General features: G+C 35.8%; 1 protein-coding gene across 1 annotated transcript in view; it reads left to right on the forward strand.

The window, feature by feature from the left end:
- Positions 1 to 26,309, forward strand: part of LOC106136579 (neuroligin-4, Y-linked) — a 52,605-nt gene that overhangs the window by 12,175 nt on the left and 14,121 nt on the right. Inside the window, exons 2-5 of the mRNA XM_060954570.1 lie at positions 1,411 to 1,566; positions 11,859 to 12,056; positions 18,983 to 19,099; positions 19,879 to 20,004. Coding sequence (XP_060810553.1) covers positions 1,411 to 1,566; positions 11,859 to 12,056; positions 18,983 to 19,099; positions 19,879 to 20,004 — 597 coding nt within the window. The remainder of the gene's footprint in view (positions 1 to 1,410; positions 1,567 to 11,858; positions 12,057 to 18,982; positions 19,100 to 19,878; positions 20,005 to 26,309) is intronic.

A 26,309-nucleotide genomic window follows, 5' to 3' on the forward strand; every position in this document is an offset into this window, starting at 1 on the left:
TTCTATTAGTGAAAACCGCATCAAAATCCGTTGCGTAGTTTTAAAGTTTTATGCATACGAAGGGACTACAGACAAAATGGGCGACTTTGTTTTATACTATGTAGTGATTTGATCTGTCTATGCGATTAAAATGACGTAAGATCCCTTATAAGATCACTTAAGTTTGAGGCTACAATATTTTAACAAAACGAAGTTAAGTTTTCTTAACCTACATATTTATTCCTTCCTAACATATTTTATTCTATATTTCTTGAAATTTGAACTGTATTTAAAAACGAGCTTTCATCTTTTTCAGTTAGTTATTAACGGTTTTCATTCATTATAATATAATTTAGCGTTTCGCTAGCGTAGCTACGCTTAGCTTTACAGAGTGACGTCATTTTCTAAACAGGTAACATTACACATACAAATTTTAATCTTTTTGACTGCGTTATTGACTGTTTTCAAAATTTTTTTCCCCAAAAATATCTACAAATATACTGGTATGCACGGTACGTTTTTCCAAATCTAAAATGAAATTCCCCATTTTAAGTCCATTTTAAAATCGACTTTAAATATTCCCTCTCGGTTTAAAAATCCCCTCACAGAGGAATTCTTCACCGCTTTGTTGGGCACCCTCAATGGAGCTTTTGTGAAGCTCTGACGATAACATTCAGACTCAGGTTAGAAGGTCAAATGTATAGACTGAAGATATAATAAAGATTATTCGCAGAGGTTTTTAAATAAACTGGTTCTGTGATGGTCAATGAATCGAATGAGCTGTTTGTTGGGATTCCAGAAAATATTAAAACAGTACCCTGCATTTAATTAAAGATGAATGTGCGTCCACGATGAATTACATACACACATAATATAATCATAATCACATCTATATCCCATGCGAGGTAGACAGTGCACGCAGTCTCGAAAAAACATAAAAGGCCACGTTCACCTTAATGGACAGATTCGAATTGAGACAAGTTGCTAGCCCCTCGCTTAAAAACAGAATTAAAAGTTATTAACATTTTGGCATCCCTTTTACAAAACAATTCTCTTATTACATCAATGTCTCTCTCTCTCTAATTACATCAATGTGCAAATATAATTTAGGATACGAGTATCATACAAGATCGAATTGTGAAGTTGACGTTGTTGAAGAAAATGCTGCAGTGCAGTTTGTTACCTTGGAAGCGGCAGTGAACTTAGTTTTTAAGTAATTTATTTGACGTCAACCAATGTTGTTAAACCATACGTTTTGACAATTATTAAGCGATATACGGTATCCTATAGTAATGAAAAAAAAAAATCACTAGTGACCAGAGCTAGAACATATTACCTACATATTGTTGCAAACAAAAAGAAATACCTACCACCTTCGCACACTACATACGTCATTACTATTAACTTCACTAACCATCGCTTCTTTTCCAGCGGGCGTGCGGGACGCGATCGCAAGATACCCAGTCTTGGTATTCGTCCATGGAGAATCCTACGAGTGGAGTTCAGGAAACCCATACGATGGTACCGTCCTAGCGTCCCACGCTGGATTGGTTGTGGTCACCATAAACTATAGACTTGGGATACTTGGTAAGTTTATTATGTCTAAGTGCGACTTAAATATATACATACATACGGTCACGTCTGTATTCCATGCGGGGTAAACAGAGCCAACAGTCTTGAAGACTAAATGGCCACGTTCAGCTATTTGGCTCACTGGCCGACTTAAATCTCTATGAATTTTAACTTGTCATGTATTTTTTTTTAACTGAACTGTATGATTGCGAAGTTTCATAAAAATCTGTTCAGTAGTTTTTGCGTATACAAGTAAAATACACACAAACTTTATTTCAGTAGGATAGTAGTCAATCCTCATTTTTGTTCCTCCTCTCGTTAATACCGTTATCCTTCTAAGGTAAGCCTTTAAATAAATAAATATATAGGTACGGGACAAATTACACGGATTGAGTTGGCTTCGATAAACAAACAATAAAATTATGAACATAAAATTTAAAAAAAACATACAACAAAATATATTTTTGTCCAAACTCGATCTAGAGATGACTCAAAACTAGTCGTATCGACTCTGTCTACCCCTTTTAGGTGTGAATGATAAAATTACATGAAACACGATTCTTCTCCGTAATTTAAGTATTTTGAGACGAGATAGGGTGCAAGTATTTACCGAGATGATCCTGCCGTAGACACGTTGAGCTGTCATAGCTGTCAAACTGTCAGCCGTTATCTTAAGATGGCGGTCGTTAGGCGAGGGCTGGAGTGTTTTGACATTTGCGATGACCATTCCTGACTTGGAAATACAAGGGTCAGCCCGGTGGGTGGTTGAATTAAACCGATATGATGATAGTAATCTTATATATAAAATTCTCGTGTCACAATGTTCGTTCTCGGAAATGGCTTGACCGATTCTTCATGAAATTTTGTGAGGATATTGAGTAGATCTGAGAATCGGCCAAGATCTATTTTTCATACCCCTTAGTGAACTTAACATATTTTTAACTAGAAATAACTTAACATTTATTTATATGGCAAAACAACGTTTGCCGAGACAGCTAGTATTAATATAAGATAATGAATACATGTCAACATAAGAAAAATCTTTATATTTTTTTGTATAAGACAAATGACATTAAAAAAGGTTTTAATGTAATTTCCCAAGCAAAAGCAGCTTAGATTAAAGCCCTAAGATAACATCTTACATTAATGTTAGCTCTATAATGTTATAACTAAATTCATCTTAATCGCACTACCTAAGTTTTTAACTAGATATTATTTAAAATAAAACTAAAATATATATAATAAAACAAAACAATATACTGAACACGACCGAGCATAATCTCATTTTGTAGTGATACAACAACTACTACAAACTACCTAATTTGAAACCGACATATAATTTTATGTGGCGCAGTTGTCCCAAACTATTTACTGGCAAATATGAAACTACTGGGGAAGTACTCATGCCCGTTAACGATATAACATTCGAGGAAGCAATAATAGAGAAATTAGCAGTTGTATCAAGGATTCCGTTAACTGTGGGTGCAAAATTAACATTGATTCGCATAGCTGTCGCGTATTCCCCTAACGAAGGTGGAGAAACTAGATAGTAAGGAGATATGAGAGGATACGAGTGTCATTATGAAGGGGTGTCTTGTTGCTTACATGTTTGGAGTTAATTTCAACGTGACTATTATTATAGGAGAAGATTTATGTTCAAGAATTCTAGCTGTGATAAAGGTCTTGAATATGTAGAAGATAGGTTTCAATTATCATGTACAGATAATGTAAAATGGCGTAAGATCACAGAATAATTAATAGCTGTTAGATATAAGGATTCTGAGTATTAATTATTAATGCAAAAGTCTGTCTGTCCATCTGTCTAACACGTAATTTTGGATAAAGTTTATTACGCGATGTTAACATCTAGATACTTGTATACTTGATATTTCTACAAGTAAGTAAAACTCAAGCAACTCAGGCAATGCCGTGTGGTTCCCGGCGCAAAAGCGAAAAAGAATAGGACCACTCCTTCTTCTTACCATGGATGATCGTAAAAGGCGACTAAGGGATAGACTTATAAACATGCGATTCTTTTTTAAGCGAAGGGGTAGCAACCTGTCTCTATTTGAATCTCAATTCTATCAATAAGCCAAACAAAATTGTTAGCTCTGTCTACTGCGCAAGGGATAAAGACGTGACTATATACATATATGTACAGTACAGAGCCTTCTTGGAGTGAAACACGAAGTGCGCTTTTAAACCAACCTTTAAGTCAGGTTTTTACATGAAGCTTCTCCTGTCTGAGCTCCACAATCTTTGCAAGAATCTAGATAAATGTGTCTAATCTATTGTTTTTATTGTAAACAGCTGCATTTGCCGTGTGGTTCCCGGCACCAATAAAAAAAAGAATAGGACCACTTCATCTCGTTCCCTGATAGGTCACGTTTAGCCAAACAGCTGAACGTGGCCTATCAGTCTTCTCAAGACTGGTGGCTCTGTCTTCACCATAAGAGATAAAGACGTGATCATATGTATATGTATGTAAGCTGCATTATAGTCCCTTTATCCACAGATGTTAAATCTAACGGCGTTCGCGATAAACTTCTATGCGTGGTCAATGTGTCCAAGACTCTCATTTCCTTTGTGATGGCCTATCTTATATTTGGACCCTTGCATGGAAATGTAAGATGCGAATCTGAAGCAATGTTTTTGGGTAGGGTTGTATCTCCTAGATATACATGTATATTTTTATTTATTTAAAACTTTATTGCACAAAAAATATACAGAAGGCGGACTTAATGCCGTTTGGCATTCTCTAACAGTCTATCAGCTGGACAAACAGAAAAATTTTACGTGCATTTGCACTAAAAATACATTACAAATAAAATATCTACATAAATTCATTCGAGATACCTATAGGGATAAATAAATATATATATTATAAAACAGGTTACAAGACATCAATAAATGATATCAACACAACTTATAATTAAATCTAGCACCTCACCTCCACCTCAAGCTGCCAATATTTGAATCTCAATTCCATTTTGAAATACAGCTGAACATGGCCTTTCACTCTTTTCGAGACTGTCGGCTCTGTCTACCCCGCAAGGGATATAGACGTCACTATATGCATGTATGTAGTACCTCAACTAGTGAGGGCTACCTCACTACTACAATGCAATAAAAAGTTAGAGATTTGTATTTGGAACTCTAACATATCAATTCTAATTTCAAAATAATCTAGCTCTTATTTGTTTAAACTCACTCACTACTAAACTAATTATTACTTTTTCTTCTCTCCTCCGTAAAAGTTCATCATGAATTTTTAAGTCTCAACTAATTAAAGAGAATACAATAGTTATTATCCGAGAAAGTTCTAATTAGTTTAATTCAACGTTTATCTCGGACGTTTTAAGAAAATCCTGGGGATGACAACCCTACCTCCAGCCATTGTCTCTAAGGATAATATTCCACTTAGTAGACGATTCAAGTTTATTTCTGTATTATTCGAGCAACGTTTGTGAGGACTCTTACATTAAAGCACAAATTATAGACAGTTACAGATATACAAACAAACTTTAGATTCTTTTTTTAGGCGATGGGCTAGCAACCTGTCACTATTCGAATCTCAATTCTATAGTCAACCCAACAAGCTGAACGTGGCCTATCAGTCTTTTAAGACTGATAGCTCTGTCTACCCGGCAAGGGATATAGACGTGATTGTATGTATGTACTGATATACTCAGAACTGGGATCAGCTAAACCTCAATTTTATTTTGTTGCGCTTCGTATTTTTGGAGGAAAATATTGCGATGTTAATGCAAATGAGTTATTAAATACCTATCTCCAATCACAAAATATTTCCTTTCCCTTTAACGTTAAAAACACACATGTGAAAAATAAATAATTTTCAAATTAACCAATGTTGAATCCTTTTGATACCACTTTAATTACCTACTTTACAATACATTTCGTAGATGACTTCAGTTTAGAGCTATAACAATATTTATAGTATCATTAATGTTTGTGTATATTTCAGTTATTTTTCTTAAACAAAATATTAAAAAAAGAAAATTATCAAATATAAATTAGTTTATCTTTTATGAAAAATATGTAACCCCACATCTGTAACTTCAATATTTTGATATAAAGGTCTTGAAGATGTTACGTATTTAGGAGACATGGAGTTTAAGACAAAGGAGCGTTCCTACTGAGTGGTTAAATTGTTGATGAGGAAAATAAATCTCCATTTTGATTGTTCCGAGTTAAAATTACTGGCTTGAGGTAGAGGTTGCTTCTAATTATAGTGACACCAAGTTTGACAGGTGAGCAAATTGGTATTGTTGAATAAATAACTTTAAGGCTGAGTTTTGTATTATAATAAAGTTTTAAGGTCTTTCAATTGGCTTCTATTCATTACTTAAAAACTTTATCGCGCCTTAGAATATTTAGGATGAATGAAAACAGGTTGACTAAGCAGATATACAAGGAGAGTGTGGAGGGAAAGGTTGGAGTGGGAAGACCTAGACGAACGTATCTTGATCAAATTAAGGACGTCCTGGTAAAGGGTCAGGTCAAAAGTACTTACCCGAAACCGCCGAGCCTGCATGAAGAGAGTTATGAATGTGGATGAAGCGAAGGAAATATGCAGAGATCGTGGCAAGTGGAAAGAGGTAGTCTCTGCCTACCCCTCCGGGAAAGAGGCGTGATTTTATGTATATATGTAGAATATTTCGCGATATGACCCTTGAGGTTTCCCGTTTGGCCTTTAACGGATGAAATATTTAAATTAAGCAGTTATTAATTGAAAAACTTTCGAATATGTCTGGTTTGTGAATCCTTCTAGATAACTTTACTCCTTGTTGCGTCATTAAAAATAATTAAAAGCTAAAAGACAAGTCTTTACTAATATTATAAAGCTGAAGAGTTTGTTTGTTTGAACGCGCTAATCTCAGGAACTACTGGTTCTAATTGAAAAATTCTTTTTGTGTCGAATAGGCTATTTATCGCGGAAGGCTTGAGGCTATATAACATCACGCTGCAACTAGTTGGAGCGAAGAAATAAAGGAAAATTTGAAAAAATTCTTGTGGGCTTCAATGATGCCCAATATAACGAAGTCGCGGGCACAGCTAGTAAAAAATAATTATGGCAAGATTAAAAGTTAAAAGACAATTATTATTATAAAATCCTGGATTATGTTAAAATTTATCTATTGCAATAAAACCTTAGTAACATTATATTAGTAACAAGGATGACTGTAAAATTTTTGCGCAATATTTATGACTACGACATCCATTGGAAAGAGATGGAGTGGTCCTATTGTTTTTTGTATTGGTGCCGGGAACCGCACGTCACTTAGGGATAGGCTTACAAACTTGTGATTCTTTTTAGGCGATGAGCTAGCAACCTGTCACTATTTGAATCTCAATTCTATCATTAAGCCAAATAGCTGAACGTGGCCATTCAGTCTTTTCAAGACTGATGGCTCTGTCTACCCCGCAAGGGATATAGACGTAACCATATGTATTTATGACTTTTATACTTTTATAACGTATATTTATGATTTGGTCAGACAATAGTCTAGTTTCTTTCTAATAATCAACGACTTACAACGACCATCATCTGATAACGTTTATAGGAATAAGTATGCACGTATGTAAGAATAGCAAACATACATATGTACATACAGCCATAACGCTCATTGGGGTGGGCAGAGACTATGGATTTCCACTTGTTACGATCCATTCAGACCTCGTCCGCTTCCTCTACACTCATTACTATTTTTTTATTATTATTATTTTTTTTTTAATTTGTTTTGACACAAACAGTCATAAGAAACAAATAAGTACAATAATACAGTTTTAAAAAGATAGACCAAACAGTGTTGAGCAATAATACAATAAAAATTGCGTGCTTATAACAAACAGCAAGAGATGGTAAAAGAAAAACTAATTTGGTAGGTATCAGATAAAGGCAATTATATAAAGTAAGAGGAGGACATTGAGTTGCGTAGAAAAACAAATACAAACAGAAATACGAGTAGACATCAAACGATTATAAGTATGTATATGTAGTATTGTACCTTAGTTTTGTATAGATAACAGCTTATTACGAACTAAATTTTTTGTGGACTGCAATGAGTTTAAAAAAATGTCAACGTCTGAGAAATTTTTATTGTTATTACATAAACAACGGTAGAAAAAGTTATTCCGAGTGTAATTTTTGCGAAGCCGAGGGGTACTAAGATGTATACATTGCGAGAGGAGCGTCTTTTCGTGCATATTCGACGATTACGGGTACTCGTAACATCTCCCTTTTTCAAGACATTCGAAATTTGGTCCTTGAAATTTCGACGAGGCCGGCCCTGTCCCGTTTTAACAGTCAGCTCTGCTACATAAATACCTTTCGTAGTCATATTAATAACTAGAGGCCGCCCGCGACTTCGTCCGTGTGGAATCATTCCCGCGGGGACTCCGGGATAAAAAGTAGCTTATATGTTATTCTGGGTCTTCAGCTACCTACATACCAAATTTCATTGGATTCGGTTCAGTAGTTTTTGCGTGAAAGTGTAACAAACATCTATACTAACATCCTGTCATACAAACTTTCGCATTTATAATATACCTAAGTAGGATAAGTCATAATAATAGCATATCGTAAAGTACATACATACATACATAAACTCACGCCTCTTTCCCGGAGGGGTAGGCAGAGACTACCTCTTTCCACTAAGTAAAGTACATCATATCTAAAAATATTTTTTTTTTATATAAAATATTTTTCATTTCAAAGTTTAATTAATGATGTATCTAATTAAATATTATTCTAATTAGTTCCATACTTTCAAAGTTCATTTAAAAGCTTTCATCCAAGGCGTCTGTAGGTGGTAAAAAGTTCTAAAATTAATTAATGTAGGTTCATGTTTAATGAAACCATAAAATTGTTGAACCTTTTCACTTTCTACAGTGTTATTTTTGCCTATCGTCTATAAATTTGGAATTAATTATACCCATCTTTTAAAAGAAGTAGAGTAATTATTCAAAAAGATCTTAAATGGAAGTGGACATATTATACATACATACTTATGGTCACGTCTATATCCCTTGTGGGATAGACAGAACCAATAGTTTTGAAAAGACTGATAGGCCACGTTCAGCTTTTGGCTTGATGATAGAATTGAGATTTAAATAGTGACAAGTTTCTAGCCCATCGCCTAAAAGAAGAATCCCTACTTTATAAGCCTATCCCTTAGTTAACTTTAAAGACATTCATGGGAACGAGATGACGTGGTCCTATTCTTTTTTATATTGGTGCCGGGAACCACACGGCTTATAGATACATATAGTATATATGTGCCGTTTATAGATATACATACATAAAGTCACGTCTTTTTCCCTTACGGGGTAGACATAGCTTTAAGTCATGAAAAGACTGAAAGGCCATGTTTAGTACAAAGTAAAAAAGTTAAGTGAAGTTTAGGGCATGTTACTTAAGTCGTCTTTTACGACATCCAAATGACGATATAGTCCGATTCCAACGTGCCACCATAAGACATACTGCGCAAACAAAATGACTAAGTTATTTTTATGTAATTTGGAAATTTCCAAACAATGTCACAAGTTCGCTTCGTTAGCGCTCGCTCCCTCACAAAAGGATGCCATACAAAGAATGTCCAAAATTTTTGACTAACTTGTGTATGCTACGATTTTGGACGGAATATTTTCATAAACAAGCTGTATTTGCTCTGTACACGTGCCTGTTTCATAACTCAATTTTTATTTAAAAAACTTGTTGCTAATAAAAATCAAAATTTATTATATTCAATAGCTACATACATTTCGGTAATACCTATACTTTTGAACCGGAGTGGTATTTTTTTTTTTAAATTGGTGCCGGGAAACGCACACACATTACATTTAGTAGCTACATAAAAAAAGACAAACATATGATCGGGTCATTATCCCTTACGGGGTAGATAGTGCCTTCAGTATCAAAACGACTGAAAGGCGACGTTCAGCTGTATAGCTTAATGATGGTACTGAAATTCAATTAGTGATAGGTTGGTAGCCCATTGCTTCCAAGTCCCAAGTTTATTAGCCGTTACCATAGTAGACTTTTACAACCTATACGGTATGAGAAGCAGCGGGCGTATCCCTTGCGGAGTAGACAGAGCCAACAGTCTTGAAAAGACTGATAGGCCACGTTCAGCTATTGAGATTCAAATAGTGACAGGTTGCTAGCCCATCGCCTAAAAGAAGAATCCCAAGTTTATAAGCCTATCCCTTAGTCGCCTTTTAAGACATCCATGGGAAAGAAATGGAGTGGACCTATTATTTTTCTATTGGTGCCGGGAACTACACGGTTAAAAACTTCATTGCACAAAATACAAATGTATAGCACAATTGGCTGACTTAATGCTAGAAGCATTATCTATCAGTCAACCATTGGATCTGACAGAGATATAGTATGGTATAGATGCATAGTAGCTAATAAAAATCATTCTATATAACATAATGCTTTATTTACTGAAGAGCCTACTTATTTACTAATTAACTTTGATAGCGAGAGTAGAAGTTTTATCAAAATTGTTTTGAATAACAAGATATTTATGCAAATTAATTCCGCCTCGGGTGGATTAAGGATAAGGCCGGATTCTTGTTTAAAAAGTATATATTTTTTCCTGCCTCAGGCTAATGAGATGAAAATACAAGAAATTGGTACTAATTTTGAAAGAAAATAGTCAATTTGCTAACCGAATCATTATAATAGAGAGGTTAGGTTATCTGGCAATTATTACAAAAATAGAAAACAGGCGCGGACAAAGCCAACAATCTCAAAAGTACCTACCAATTTATGGCATAATACACTATTTAAATCTTAATTGAATCAGTCAGTGATTATAATTTGTATTTAAGCCGTACCTCATGAATTTTATCAAGACGCGCAGTAGAAGTGATATATATATTTATTTTATAATAAAATTATAAAGGTAATTGGGATCTTGAATAAAACAGTTTATTCACCAGCCTTTATTCATTTCAATCAAAATTAATTTTCATAGTTTTATAAAAATATACTGACAAATTAAAAACAAACAAACTGATCACGCATTTGTAAAGATTCATTCAAAATGTTCTTTTGCGATGTATTTTAAAAACGTTTACAAACTTTTGTCCAAAAAATAACGAATCTCATAAGAAACATTTCGAATTTAAGTCTAATAATAAATACGGTTTTTCCTTCTTCTTCATTTATAACAGGCGTTAATTATTGTATTTTTTAAATAGCGAAAAGCCAATCTAAGGCCATTAATGACTTCAAAGTGCCCTCTTAGGGAGATTACTTACTTTGACTTCCGATGCTTCAAATAAATACATTATTTATTTGCAAACGATTGGGAACAAACATTTGCGATTCAAATAGAACGAGATAAGTTGAATTAATGTGATAGGTATTTTTTAATTCACTTTGGAATAAAATTCATCAAGAAATACATTCAATATGGTCTCTGTTATATCTTCATATATATCTTCATGTATATTCGTATATTTTCATTCATTAATTTATTCAATAGGTTGCTAGCCCATCGCCTAAAAGAGGAAGCCTGACCTAAAAATCAATTAATCGATAATTAACTCAGCTAACAATGCAATCAGGAATCAGCTATAATATAAGATATAGGTACCAATGCGTACGTCAATATATATGATATATTTATATATATTTGTATATATCATATACCCTATCCTAATATTAAATACTTCATTTCGCAAATTAAATATATGTGTCACTGTTGATATAATGAAACGGAGGAACGAACTAACCATATAAATAGTATAACTACATCATGGTTCGGTCATGTGGAGAGGATGAATGAAAACAGGTTGACTAAGCAGATATACAAGGAGAGTGTGGAGGGAAAGGTCGGAGCGGGAAGACCTAGACGGTCGTATCTTGATCAAATTAAGGACGTCCTGGTAAAGGGTCAGGTTAAAAGTACCCGAAACCGCCGAGCTTGTATGAAGAGAGTTATGAATGTGGATGAAGCGAAGGAAGTATGCAGAGATCGTGGCAAGTGGAAAGAGGTAGTCTCTGCCTACCCCTCCGGGAAAGAGGCGTGATTTTATGTATGTATGTGTATGATACAGTACACACAGTGCCGTGTGGTTCCCAGCACCAATAAAAATCTGTCTGCTCTGTCTACCCCGTAAGGGATAAAGACGTCATCATATGTATGTATGTATGTATTTTGATACAGTACCGCGCAAATGTAAAATGAAACGGAGAAACGAACTAACCATATAAATAGTATAACTACATCATAAATTTAAATAATAACTATACATATCATCTTCCCCAGGTTTCCTCAATCCCCGGTCAGACGACTACCCTCGCTCCCCTGCCAACTACGGCCTCATGGATCAGATAGCAGCCTTGCACTGGATCAAAGAAAATGTTGCTGTTTTTGGCGGTGACCCGACTAATGTGACCCTCATGGGTCATGGTACCGGCGCTGCTTGCGTACACTTCTTGCTGACCTCGCTGGCCGTGCCTGAAGGTAAGATTTTGTTTTTTTGTTTTTGTTTTGTTTTCTTTGGACAAATTACACTGATTGAGTTAGCCTCGAAGTAAGTTCGAAACTTGTGTTACGAGATACTAACTCAACGATACTATTATTTTATAATAAATACTTATATAGATAAACATCCAAGACCCAGGCCAATCAGAAAAAGTTCTTTTCTCATCATGCCCTGACCGGGATTCGAACCCGGGACCTCCGGTGTCACAGACAAGCGTACTACCGCTGAGCCACAGAGGCCGTCCGATTCTGACCATCTGACCCTTCTACTTGTGATAATTGACAGCACGTTACTGTTTTGCTGAGAGATAGAAGTATAAGAATTCCGACCGCATCTGCAAGTAAAGAAAAATTCGAACGTTAAAAAGACATGCGTGATGAATTCTGTTCACTTTATTGAGTTATGTTTGCCATCTATACTAATATTATGAAGCTGAAGTGTTTGTTTGTTTGTTTGAACGCGATAATCTCAGGAACTACTGGTTCAAATTGAAAAATTCTTTTTGTGTTGATAAAACAATTTATCGAGGAAGGTTTTAGGCTATATAACCTCACGCTGCAACTATAAGGAGCAAAGAAATAATGGAATATGTAAAAAAAGCGTGAAGAATTATTCATACTTGAGGGCTTCAATGATGCCCAAAATAACTATTTCACGCGAACGAAGTCGCGGACACAGCTAGTTTATTATAATGTCTACCAAGTGGGTAAGGCTATACCTATTGGATCAAATAAACATAATATGGTAAATTTTTCGGAGATTCAATTAATTTTACTTTACCATTAGAGTCGCGAGACATTAGCTTCGGGTGTTCAGCCAGCATTACTTTTTATTATCAAATCATACATACATACATATAATCACGTCTGTATACCTTGCGGGGTAGACAAAGCGAACAGTCTTGTAAAGACTGATAGGCCACGTTTAGCTATTTGGCTTTAAGATAGAAATGAGTTTATAAGCCTACCCCTTAGTCCCCTTTTACGACATCCATAGAAGAGAGATGGAATAGTCCTATTCTTTTTTCTATTGGTGCCGGGAACCACACGGAAAATTAGTAATATCAAATCATTCGGAAAGAAAATGGACACGTACTTCTCTGTCAACGATTAATATAGCTCTAGTAGTGTCCGAGATGCTAAATAGAAAAGTGGTGACAATTTATAGATAGACAGGCTTATAAACATGGGATTCTTATTTTAGGCGATGGGCTAGCAACCTGTCACTATTTGAATCTCAACTCTATTATTAAGCCACACAGCTGAACGCGGCCAATCAGTCTTGTTAATACTGTTGGCTCTGTCTCCTCACGAGGGATAAAGACGTGTATGTATGTATGACAATTTATTTATGGACTTGCCTTTCAATAAGAGAATAAAATATATGTGATAGAAAAATCGCAATACGGTCAAATAGAAAAGTACATAATTTAGTAGCAAATATTCACCATTGGCACTAATTTAGTTCTTGTCACTATTGTTATTTATGTTATAACTAATTTTAAACACGTTAAAAACTGGCTCGTAAGCGGTTAACATAATCGGTTAACTCATATCAGAGATGCTATAAATGTTATTACTCGTACAACAGTTGAACCATTACCCGAAGGTCATAAATATAAATTGTATGAAGCAAATGAGAGAGCTTGTATCATAAACTGTGACCCGGGAGATTCAACACAAAGACTGCAATTCCTGCAAATATAACACTGCGTTTGGGAATATGCATTGGAATGTATGTTAGAAATGCAATCCTGTTTAGATTGCAATTTGTTTTTAAGGTTTTGTTTTTTTGTACAAATGAACATACATACATATGTATGTACATATGGTCACGTCTATATCCATTATGGGATGAATGGCCACGTTCAGCTATTTGGCTTAATGATAGAATTGAGATTCAAATAGTGACAGGTTCCTAGCCCTAAGTTTGTAAGCCTATCCCTTAGTCGCCTTTTACGACATCCACGGGAAAGAGATGGAGTGGTCTTATTCTTTTTTGTATTGGTGCCGAGAACCACACGGCACTACAAATGAATGTGATTCTATTTAATGCTTTGAATGAATACTATTTGCATTTTACGCCATCATATATACTTGTGTTGTTTAGATATACGAGTGTGTACTTAATGTATTTTATTCGTGAAATTTAATGTTGCAAGAAAAAATATCTTAATCATTTTCATAGGCCAAAGCGTGGATAGTTATAAAGATCTTAATTATCTTAAGGGTCTATTTTTTATAATTTCATTCAGGTAATAATATCATTATAATACAATTTAATGGGACGGGGCGTGGTACAATTGAGTGGGATAGAAGGAGTATTAGTATCTTATGTATAATGCGACTTTCGATGCCCGTTTCCGACGAAAACTGAGATTTTGACAAAACACTCTTCAATAAACTCGCTTTCAACGAAAATAATTCAAACTAAAAACGTGATAAATACGAGTCTTAAATGTGAGAAATGCAGTATTATATGCAATGAGACGAAGAAAAACAATAGTACCCAGAAAACCTTGCACAAAATATGAAGCAGCGCATTCATAGTGCACCTACATTAGCAGACTCTGTATAAAGGAGATGAAATCCGAATGCGAGTAACTGTTACACAGATTTTATTGCACATTTCAGTGCAGAAACTGAGATTTTCTTGAAAACGGAACGTGCATTTTGTTCACTTGGCTCGTGAATTAAATATATAATGTGTCTACAATCTGCAAGTGAAACTTTTGTAGGTAATATTGTTATCTTTATGTTTAACGGCTTAAGACATTTTTTCGTTTGAAGCAGGTACAGTGAGACACATAGAAAATGATATAACTTTCAAATCGTAGTCGTTTCGAAGGTGGTATACTTATTATTATACGTACATACTACATACGTACATGGTAAAGAGACGGGGCGGTCCTAAACTTATTTACTACTACTTTTTTATTACTATTTTGCCAGGAACAACACGACCATGATTAATCGCAAATTTCAAAATAAGTTTATTCTCATATCTAACAACATCATTAAGTAGAATAAATAGGAACATGATATTTCAACCGTTTAACGTGCACAAACATAAACAAAAAGTTTAACAAAGCTAACGGAATTTGCATAGGTCTGTTTGTTCAGTGTTCAGGGTTCCTTGCGAATCGTTGTATATGTAGTTATCTTATATATTTAAACGAGCAATTCTTGTATATATATAACCAGGATCTCGGAAACGGCTCCAACGATTTTCATGAAAGTTACAGATTAGGGGAATTTCAGCTCAAGGAATCGATTTATCAAGGTCCTAGGTTCGAGAAAAGCTCGGTTCCCAAGATATATGTTCTACCAAAAACAAAAAACCGAGCAAAGCTCGGTCAACCAGGTACTATTTTAGAATATAAATAACATGTAACTTTAGTCGTTACTTTAGAAGTTCAGTACATAAGTTTGTATACTAACCAATGACCTTACGATGAGGGAAAACGTATGGAAACCTGCACATTCAGGTAATTGAAAGTGTAACCATGATCGAACCAATACGGGTTAGGTTTACCCGCAAAGGTTACGGAGGTCAGACGGGAGTCGCTTCGTGTAAAAACCTCTGACTTACCCAATCCAGGGTCCATGGTCAAAGGCATACCAACGGCTCCTTTCCAGAGTGGTGAGAATGCAACCGGGACTAAAGCCAGGAGGAAGAGATTACTTTTATGATAATTCTTTGATTATATCCTCAGATTCGTCTAAGACTTTCAATTCCAACGAATTCTTTAATTTAAACATATGCCTAGTTCACCTACTTTCATGCCTCGTTTCAACACGACCCTCTAATACCCACTTAAGCGATTTAAAACAATTACGCTCTGAACTCATAAAAAGCAATCATTTACATAGTAAGTTACAGTAAGCTTGAATAGAAATTCTGAATCCACAGACTTGAAATTTAATCTTCGGTCTATGCTCAGAGCGAGGGCAGAATAAAATACTGTGTCGTAAGTAACGCTTGCTTTCTATTTAACTCCGGTATATTCCTACTGCACTTTCTTTGTATAATTTAGAAGTATCTCCTTTAAACTTTGCGCGGAGTAAGTTTCTAGTCATCTTTGTAAATAAAGCGAAATGTTGTAGGTTAGAATTTTTCGTTGTACGGTTTTTGACAGACTAGAATAAGATCACTCAATTTGTTTTAATGGGAAATACTAAAGCCAACGTTATACAACCAAAATTTTAAAGTTCATAAAAATTATAGTTTTCAGATATTTGATCGTTTATTATCGTTTGGACCAAGGTCCACTTAATAGAGTTATGAATGTGGATGACGCGAAAAAACGACGTAAAACAATTAATAAACCGCTGTACCTCGTAATTACGTCTCAATAGCTAAATTTTTATTATATTATGATATAACAATAAGGCAAGTTATTAAGTTGATTAATGATTTGAGCATTAAGAATTATGGCATGAAGAAAAAAGTAAAAAGTTAAAGTAAAAAAAATATATTCATTTGTCGAACACAAATAAACAATGAAAACAAACATAAAAATACAAGTGTGTACAAAATTTGAGTTCCCGGAATAAGTATGCAGGGAACTTTCGGGAAAGATGTATGTGATAAGATTTGATGTGCAGACAACCCTATGATTTACCAGTCCACATGATGTTAAGTAAAATTATTGTCAAGTCTTATAGCCAGTATCGTATTCAATAAAATAATATCCACCCGGCAAGGGTCACGTCTATATCCCTTGCGCGGTAGACAGAGCCAACTGTCTTGAAAAGACTGAATGGCCACGTTCAGCTATTTAGCTTAATGATAGAATTGAGATTCAAATAGATTGCTAACCCATCGGCTACCTAAAAAAGAATCCCTAGTTTCTAAGCCTATCCCTTTGTCGCCTTTTACGACCTCCATGGAAAAGAGATGCGAGTAGTCCTATTCTTTTTTTGTATTGGTGCCGGGAACCACACGGCACCATATGTATATATATATATATATGTATGTATGTATATATCATATTAAATATATATCTATCTATCACAGTAAAACGTCGACTTATCAGTTTCCAGTTTCTATATCCCACAAATCCTTGCAAGAATTGAATGCGGGCTGCATTGAATTATACCCGATACTATGATACCAACGTGTTTCAAGCTGCGAGCTTCATTGTGTGAACTAGATTTCTCAGTTACTTTTTAGATATATTTCGATATTGGAAAAATGCGACTAAGAAAAAGATTAATAAATTAAGATTATTTGAAACCCATTTTCATCATTAAGCTTGAAAGTGGACTTTCAGTATTTTCAAGACTGTTGGCTCTATCTACCCCGCAAAGGACATTTGCATGATTATATGTTTGTACATACATTTACACAATCACGTCTATATCCCTTGCGGGGTAGATAAAGCCAACAGTCACGAAAATACTTATAGGCCACGTTCAGCTGTTTGGCTTACTGATAGAATTGAGATTCATATAAAGTGACAGGTTGCTGGCCCATCGCCTAAAAGAAGAATTCCCAAGTTTATAAGCTTATCCCTTAGTCTTACATATTTGTATGTATGTTAAAACTTGCACAATAAATATTTATAAAATCCAGTCGGATCTTCGCTCAATCAATTCATAGCTGTCACTGCGCCGATTTATTTTGCAAAAACAAAATTCTCTTTTCATTGCATTTCATACGCCAACGCCATCGAATATACTGAACCGATAACAATTGGAGAAATATTGAAATGGATTTAAACTTGGATTTAATTTACAGACTGCAAAGGCGGCGGAGGCGGATTATTGAGATTGTACAAAAAAATAAATAAAATCACGCCTCTTTCCCGGAGGGGTAGGCAGAGACTACATCTTTCCACTTGCCACGATCTCTGCATACTTCCTTCGCTTCATCCACATTCATAACTCTCTTCATGCAAGCTCGGCTATTTATTTAACTTAAATGTAACTGCCGTGTGGTTCCCGGCATTAATACAAAAAGAATAGGACCACTCCATCTCTTTTCCATGGATGTCGTAAAAGGCGATTAAGGGATAGGCTTACAAACTTGGGATTCTATTTTAGGCGATGGGTTAGCAACCTGTCACTATTTGAATCTCAATTCTATCATCAAGCTAAATAGTTGGCTCTGTCTACCCTACCATGACGTGACCATATGTATGTATGTATGTAAATGCTTTCCGGTCTATTCAAAGTAATCGAGGTTTCGTTAATTTTCAATTTAAATATTAATTTACTACCAGTAAATAGGCGTTGCGAATATTAATGTTATTAAGAGTCCCTTAAAAATCCCGTATTTCCTTTGGGACCGGCTGAGATTAAGTACCGCGTAGAAAATCGCTTGCTTATACAAAAATAATGTTGGATAAAAAATTCAGCAAAGTAAAAGTTTTAGAGGTAATCCTTGGCATGTATTGTCTGTCCATTTTAATATTTAAATAGCTTTATTTTGGTGGTCTAAGAGCCCCGGAATCGGCTAAAAGGTATATTAACATACATACGGCACTCCATATCTTACTAATGAATGTCGTAAAAGACGGCTAAGAGTAAGGTTTATTAACTTGGGATTCCTCTTGCAGGCGATGGGCTAGCCACCTGTTACCAGGAAGGAATATCGACATTTCAATACATACATACATACATATAGTCACGTCTATATCCCTTACGGGGTAGACAGAGCCAACAGTCCCGAAAAGACTGAATGGCCACCTTCAGCTGCTCGGCTTAATGATGGAATTGAGATCCAAACAATGACAGGTTACTAGCCCATCGCCTAAAAGAAAGGATCGCAATTTTATAAGCCTATCCCTTGGTCGCCTTTTACGCCATCCATGGGAAAGAGATGGAGTGGTCCTATTCTTTTTTTGTATTGGTGCCAGGAACCGCACGGCACTCCAATGTATGCTTTCTTTTTGTTCCAGGTCTACTGTTCCATAGGGCGATTCTCATGTCAGGGTCAGGGCTGAGCCCCTGGTCTTTAGTAGCGGATCCCAATAAGTATGCTGCGTTAGTGGCCACTCACGCAAACTGTTCACCAGGTAATAATTCATTTGATCCCTAATGATTTGATGATGATAATACTAACATTATAAATACGAAAGTAACTCTGTTCGTCTGTCTGTTACGCTTTCTCACCTAAACCACTGAGTCGATTTTGATAAAATTGATACTGAGGTAGAGCTGACCTTGGGGAGGAACATAGGCTCATTTTTATTGCGAAAAAAGAGGGGATGATAGATTGTTAGTCAACTTTTACGGAGAACGAAGTCGCGGGCAACGGCTAGTTAATTAGGTTCTGTAAGTGCGTGGTTCATTTCTTAACTATGAAATGTAAGTTAAGTTTATAGTCATTATCATTTACTAGACATTAGTTCCGATTCCGTCCTCTCATTTCTGGAGAGGAGCCCGTGTCGCGTATGGTGACTTTACTGACGTCACACGCCTTCAGCCAATCACAGCTGTAGAACCACAGACTCTTCACTGCTACTGGCTGAGCGCGAGTTATAAATACCGTGATTGGCTGATGGCATGTGACATTAGTTAAGTTGCCACAACCACGGTCCCGGAGTGGGTAAGTCAGAATTTTTCAAAGATACGCATCTAATTTTTAAGCAATCGGCCTTTGCAGGGGCGATCAACACATTTAAATCATGATCACACATCTGCTACTATTAAGGTCTTAGTTTTAAGTATGTAAGCGTTATGAAATGGAAATATAAAGAGATGCCGATGTAAATGGATTCCTATAATATTGGAAAACAAAATTTTTTAACTAATATATTGTCTGAATAAAAATAAAAATGCTTTTTTTGCGCAGAACTGACGCCTCCAGCGCTTCTGCGCTGTCTCCGTGAGCGCTCGCTCAAAGAGCTTCTCTCAGCACCGGTGCAAGCACCCGACTTCGCTTACGCTTTCGGTCCGAGCGTTGATGGTGTTGTTATAGGTAAGTCGGCCTGTGTGGCGCAGAGGTAATACGCTTGTCTGTGGCACCGGAGGTCCCGGGTTCGAATCCCGGTCAGGGCATAATGGGAAACGAACTTTCTCTGATTGGTCTGGGTCTTAGATGTTTATGTATCTAAGTATTTATTATAAAATATAGTATCCGTTGAGTTATTATCTCGTAACACAAGTTTCGAATTTACTTCGAGGCTAACTCAATCTGTGTAATTTGTCCCGTATATATTTATTTATTATATTTATATTTATTTAAGTTACACACTTCTTCTTGGCGTTATATCTCACCTTTCTGGAGAGGAACCTGAGTGCCTTTGAGACCATGGATTGAGTGAGTCAGGTTATAACACGAAGCGGGTACCATCTGACCTCCGCAACCCATGCAGGGAAACCTTACTCATATTGGGTCACGGTTACATATTCAGTTTTTATTCATGCCTGATTATGCAGGTTTCCAAACGATGTTTTTCCTCGCCGTAATAAACACACACTTATCTATACTAAATTATAAAGCTGAAGAGTTTGTTTGTTTGTTTGAACGTACTAATCTCAGGAACTACTAGTTCGAATTGAAAAAATATTTTCGTGTTGAATAGACCATTTATCGAGGAAGGCATTAGGCTATATTATATCACGCTGCAACTATTAGGAGCGAAGAAATAATGGAGAATGCGAAAAAAATCGGGGAGAATAATTCATCCTTGAGGGCTTCAATAATGCCCAAAATAACTATTCCACACTAGTAAATAGATTATGCCTTCGTAAAATCTCGCCTATTACCCGGAGCGGTAGGCAGAGACTTTTTTCCATATACCAATATACCTGCATTCTTACATTGTTTATTTGATTGTGTTTCTTTTGTTTTCAATAACAGACACAAATGTAATTTTAATTTCTAGATTATACTTTATCTATTTAATCGATTAGGTTACGAATATAAACATGCAGCAAAGAGAAAAAAATAATAAAAAAATATTAAAGATCATATTTTTTTTATAAAATATTTTCTTTCAACGAAGACCTTTTCTTAAACTTCAATGTTTACTCATCCCTAACATCCGATATCCGGTTGATCAATTTTCTTATACATGATCCGGAAAATTTCAGAAAAACGGATAGATAGGTGAACGAAAAAATAGAGGCGCCGTGATGGAACAAACGATTTTTATATTGGACATGTAGATAGTGAAAAATCAGAATCTATTATAACCTTAGATTTAGCGCAACCATATAGTATTGGCCTCTTAGAAAAGAGCAGTTTGCAAATTTGTTTTTTTTACACCCACAATTTGTTACATACATACATATCATTACGTCCATACATACATACATATGGTCACGTCTATGTCTCTTGCGGGGTAGACAGAGCCAAAAGTCTTGAAAAGACTAAATGGCCACGTTCAGCTATTTGGCTTAATGATAGAATTGAGATTTAAATAGTGACAGGTTGCTAGCCGATCGCCTAAAAAGGAATCCCAAGTTTGTAAGCCTTAGTCGCCTTTTACGACATCCATGGGAAAAAATGGAGTGGTCCTATTCTTCTTTTGTATTGGTGCCGGGAACCACACGGCACGTCCATATATCCATATATATCCATTGTGGAGTAGACAGAGCCAACAGTCTTGAAAAGACTGAAAGGCCACGTTCAGCTGTTTGTTAACTGCATATTTTACCTCGGGGTGGACATCTTGTGGTCTGGCGTAGGCTTTTGCATACCTTAGATACCAGGTTCTCAGAGCGGCCTAGCCGTGGTCATGGGGTAGCTTCGCGCCGGGTATGTGAGTGAGGGTAACTCGTGCTAACGGCACTAAAGCGGTAGGCGGTGACACCGTGTGGTTTTAGTGGGTTCAAATAACGAAGGATTTTCCATACGTACAAAAAAAGGCATCAGTCTCCCACTTCTCCATTTCACAAACGGCCTCTGTAGCTCAGCGGTAGTAAGCTTGTCTGTGACACCGGAGGTCCCGGGTTCGAATCCCGGCCAGGGCATGTTGAGAAAAGAACTTTCTCTGATTGTCCTGGGTCTTGGATGTTTATCTATATAAGTATTTATTATAAAATATAGTATCGTTGAGTTAGTATCTCATAACACAAGTTTCGAACTTACTTCGAGGCTAACTCAATCTGTGTAATTTGTCCCGTATATATTTATTTATTTACTTATTTAAAAGAAATGATCTGGTAGTCCCTAACACAAGTCTTGAACTTCTTTGGGGCTAGCTCAGTCTGTGTAATCTGTCCCGTATATCTTTTTTTATTTCTGGGTTGTGCCGTGTGGTTCCAGGCGCCAACAAAAAAATAAAAAGGAACATGCCCTCTCTTTCCCATGGACGTCGTAGAGCGACTAAGGGATAGGCTTAAAAACCAAATAACTGAACGTGACCTATATTCAAGACTTTTTGCCTCTGTCTTCCACGTAGGGAAAAGTGACGTGACGTGAACTCTTTCTTATTTAGTCTTGGCTGTTTATCTTTGTATGTCCTGTTTATTAAGAAAAAGTCAGTATAAAATGCACCAAAATTCCGATTCCTCAATCTGTGTTTTCCTATTTTTTTTTTCGTGTGGAAAATGTTCATTATCTACCAGGCCTCGCTTAATTATTATAAACTAATGTTCAATTTCCAAAAAATCAATTTATTAAATAATTACACTTGGAGCCTGTTCAAACATATTACAGTCAAGGAAAAAAAAATTAACTTTGAAAATTATTGAGGAAAAACCTTTTGTTAAAATATTATTGGTCATTATTATAATTTAATATCATTCAACTTTGTATGTATGCGAAAATGATTACGTATAAAAATTTTTAATATCAAAAAATTCATTTTGAAATTAAGCTTTTATTTGTGGGACAGGACAGTATTTGGTATATTTTCTTCAATTTTAACGTCATAATTATTAAGCTATACATTTTTTTTATGTAATTAAACTATTAGATATTCCTTAGTCGCCTCTTTCTACATCCATCGAAATGAGATGGAGTGGTCCTAAACTTATATCTATTGGTGCCGGGAACTACATTTCACTTTAATTTATTAAAATGTTTTTTGACGTTTAACTTTCATGGAAAACCTTTTTATAACACAAATATAACAATATTCAGTTCCTATATACTTGAATCTCGATAAATAGCAATGAACATTCAGAGTTGATTCCAGAATATTCCCTGCATTCGCTCTCAAACAATACCCATTCATCAAATTCTTTCCCCTATCGATGAAGACAGGTCTATTTCTGTATACGTTATATAAGTTGGAAGACAATAACCAACTCTTCGATTGCCTCAGAGAAGTTTCTGGAACTCCCTAATTCATTTTGTCATTGTTTTGCTAACGTTACATTCGTTGGTTCTGTTTATTGATATTTGTATACTTGTTTTGCTTGATAAAGTTACACACTCTGTAAAAATAAACGGCCTCTGTGGCGCAGCGGTAGTGCGCTTGTCTGTGACACCGGAGTTCCCGGGTTCGAATCCCGACCAGGGCATAATGGGAAACGAACTTTCTCCGATTGACCTAGGTCTTAGATATTTATCTACAAGTAATTATTATAAAATATAGTATCGTTGAATTAATGTCTCGTAACACAAGTTTCGAACTTACTTCGAGGCTAAATCAATCTGCGTAATTTGTACCGTATATATTTATTTATTTAAACCTTAGGAATAACTTTAAGAATTTCAACTAAGGGCCTTTGACATTCAATAAAATTGCTAAAGGATGACCATTAGTTTTCATAGCTTGTGTTTATATACACGTAGTATATATTACGTCTTTACCCTTAGATCAAATATTCACAAGACCTGAAAGTCATATATATATTAATGGCTTAGAGATAGAATTGAAATTAAGATATAGTGAGAGAGAGGGATCTCTAACTATATCTGCATTTCAATTCCAAGCCTGTCGCTTAAAGGTGGCATTCTGTGGAATCTATTTTACTTTTAATCTTTACTGGTTTTTATCTAAAGTTAGTTCAGATATCTTCGCGAGATTAAAAAAAAAATAAGTACCCAATTAATCAAATTTTTCGTTCGAATATTTACGAGTAAAACTTTCCTTGATGTCAAGATGAGTCTAATTTTTGTTTGATGCGAAATTTATTTTCCTTATTGTAGGATTGTTCTTTTATTCATTCATTCATTTATATAATCATGTCTATATACCTTGCGGGGAAGACAGAGCCAGCAGTCCCGAAAATACTGATAGGCCACGTTCAGCTGTCAGGCTGAACGATAGAATTGAGATTCCAATAGTGACAGGTTGCTAGCTCAGCGCCTAAAAGAAGAATCTCAAGTTAATAAAATAATCCCTAAGTCGTCTTTCATGACATCTATGGAAAAGAGATGGAGTAGTCCTATTTAAATTGGTGCCGGGAACCACACGGCACTGTTCTTTTAAATCTTCAATATCGATTTTGAAGCCGAACATCCATCTAAAATTCATTCCAAACATAACAACCAGAAAATATTAATCTTCCAAGATCCAATTACTTGTCAATGCGAATTGATGGATAAGGCGTTATTAGAAAAACTTCATACAAGCAGCAATAACGCGACAAAATGTTGTAGTTCCCCAACTTGTGCGCGTTACAACACCGCTGTTGTGTCTTCTACTTTGTAAGCATTTTCGTTATCAAACAGCGCGCGTCCATGTGTTATTAAATTGTCTGATCCAAGTTTTCTCATCTCAGCGGCGTCAACATTTTCACTCAGGCGTCTTGGTAGCTCAGTAATGATTTTTGTATTTCATTCAATTTTACTCCTTGTTTTCCAGTGCCGTGTGGTTCCCGGCACCAATACAAAAAAGAATAGGACGGACCACTCCATCTCTTTCCCATGGATGTCGTAAAAAGCGATTAAGGGATAGGCTTATAAACTTGGGATTCTTTTTTAGGCGATGGGCGAGCAACCTGTCACTATTTGAATCTCAATTCTATCATTTAGCCAAATAGCTGAATGTGGCCATTCAGTCTTTTCAAGACTGTTGGCTCTGTGTGTAGGTACCTAGACGTGACCATATGTACATTCAGTCAGAAAAGTATCGGGAATGGATTATTTATTTATGGTACCAAATTCAAATTTTTGTTTTTTTTTGTTGTTGTTAGATTGGCACAACTGTTTTCCATTTTGGCGCGGAGTTTGAGTTGCATCTGTTGTTTACATTAAATACAGTGCTATTTTTAGTTATATCATATCTAGTGTGTATTGCTAATTTCATAATGGATAAAAACATCGAACAAAGAGTTTGTCTTAAATTTTGCATTGCCAATGGAATATCGTGTTCGGAGTCACTGAAAATGTTACAGAAGGCTTACGGTGAATCGACTTTATCAAAAACTCGTGCTTATGAGTGGTACAAAGCGTTCAAAAGCGGTCGAGATGTGATGGAAGATTTGCCTCGCTCTGGTAGGCCATCAACGTCTGCAACTGAAGTTAACATCGCAAAAGTGAAGGAAATAGTGACTGAAAATCCTCATTCAACTTTGAGAGAGATAGCCACCGAACTTTCTGTATCTCACGAGTCGATCCGTACCATTTTAACTAATAATTTGGGTATGAAACATGTTGCCGCTCGGCTAGTCCCAAAAGACCTGAATTTTTTTCAAAAACTCAATCGCATGAGAGTCGCTGAGGACATGCTAGAACGAGTCAATTCTGACCCAACATTCATGAAACGCATTGTTACTGGTGACGAGACGTGGGTTTACGAGTTTAACATGCAAACTAGTCAACAAGCTTCGGAGTGGCGCCTTCCAACTGAACCGAAACCGAAAAAACCACGCCAAAGTCGTTCAAAAGTCAAAGTCATGTTGACTGTTTTCTTTGACTATCGCGGTGTTGTGCACTCGGAATTCTTGCCGGAAGGTCAAACGGTAAATAAGGAATATTATTTGAGTGTTATGCGGCGTTTAAGAGAGCAAATCCGACGAAAAAGGCCAGATTTGTGGAAAGAAAATTCTTGGATTTTGCACCATGATAATGCACCTTCGCACAAGGCCATCATTGTGAACGAATTTTTAACCAAACACTCAATAAATACCATCGAGCAACCACCATATTCACCAGATATGGCTCCAGCCGACTTTTTTCTTTTTCCTAAACTCAAATTACCACTTCGTGGCACCCGTTTTCAATCGGTAGAAGACATAAAAGAGAATTCGCGGCGAGAACTGACCTCAATTCCGGAAACAGCGTTTAAAAAATGTTTTGATGATTGGATTATTCGTTGGCGTAAGTGTATCGTTTCTAAAGGAGCATATTTTGAAGGTGATAAAATAAATTTGGATGAATAA

Source organism: Amyelois transitella, chromosome 4, assembly GCF_032362555.1.
Source record: "Amyelois transitella isolate CPQ chromosome 4, ilAmyTran1.1, whole genome shotgun sequence".
In the NCBI taxonomy this organism is placed as follows: Eukaryota; Metazoa; Arthropoda; class Insecta; order Lepidoptera; family Pyralidae; genus Amyelois; species Amyelois transitella.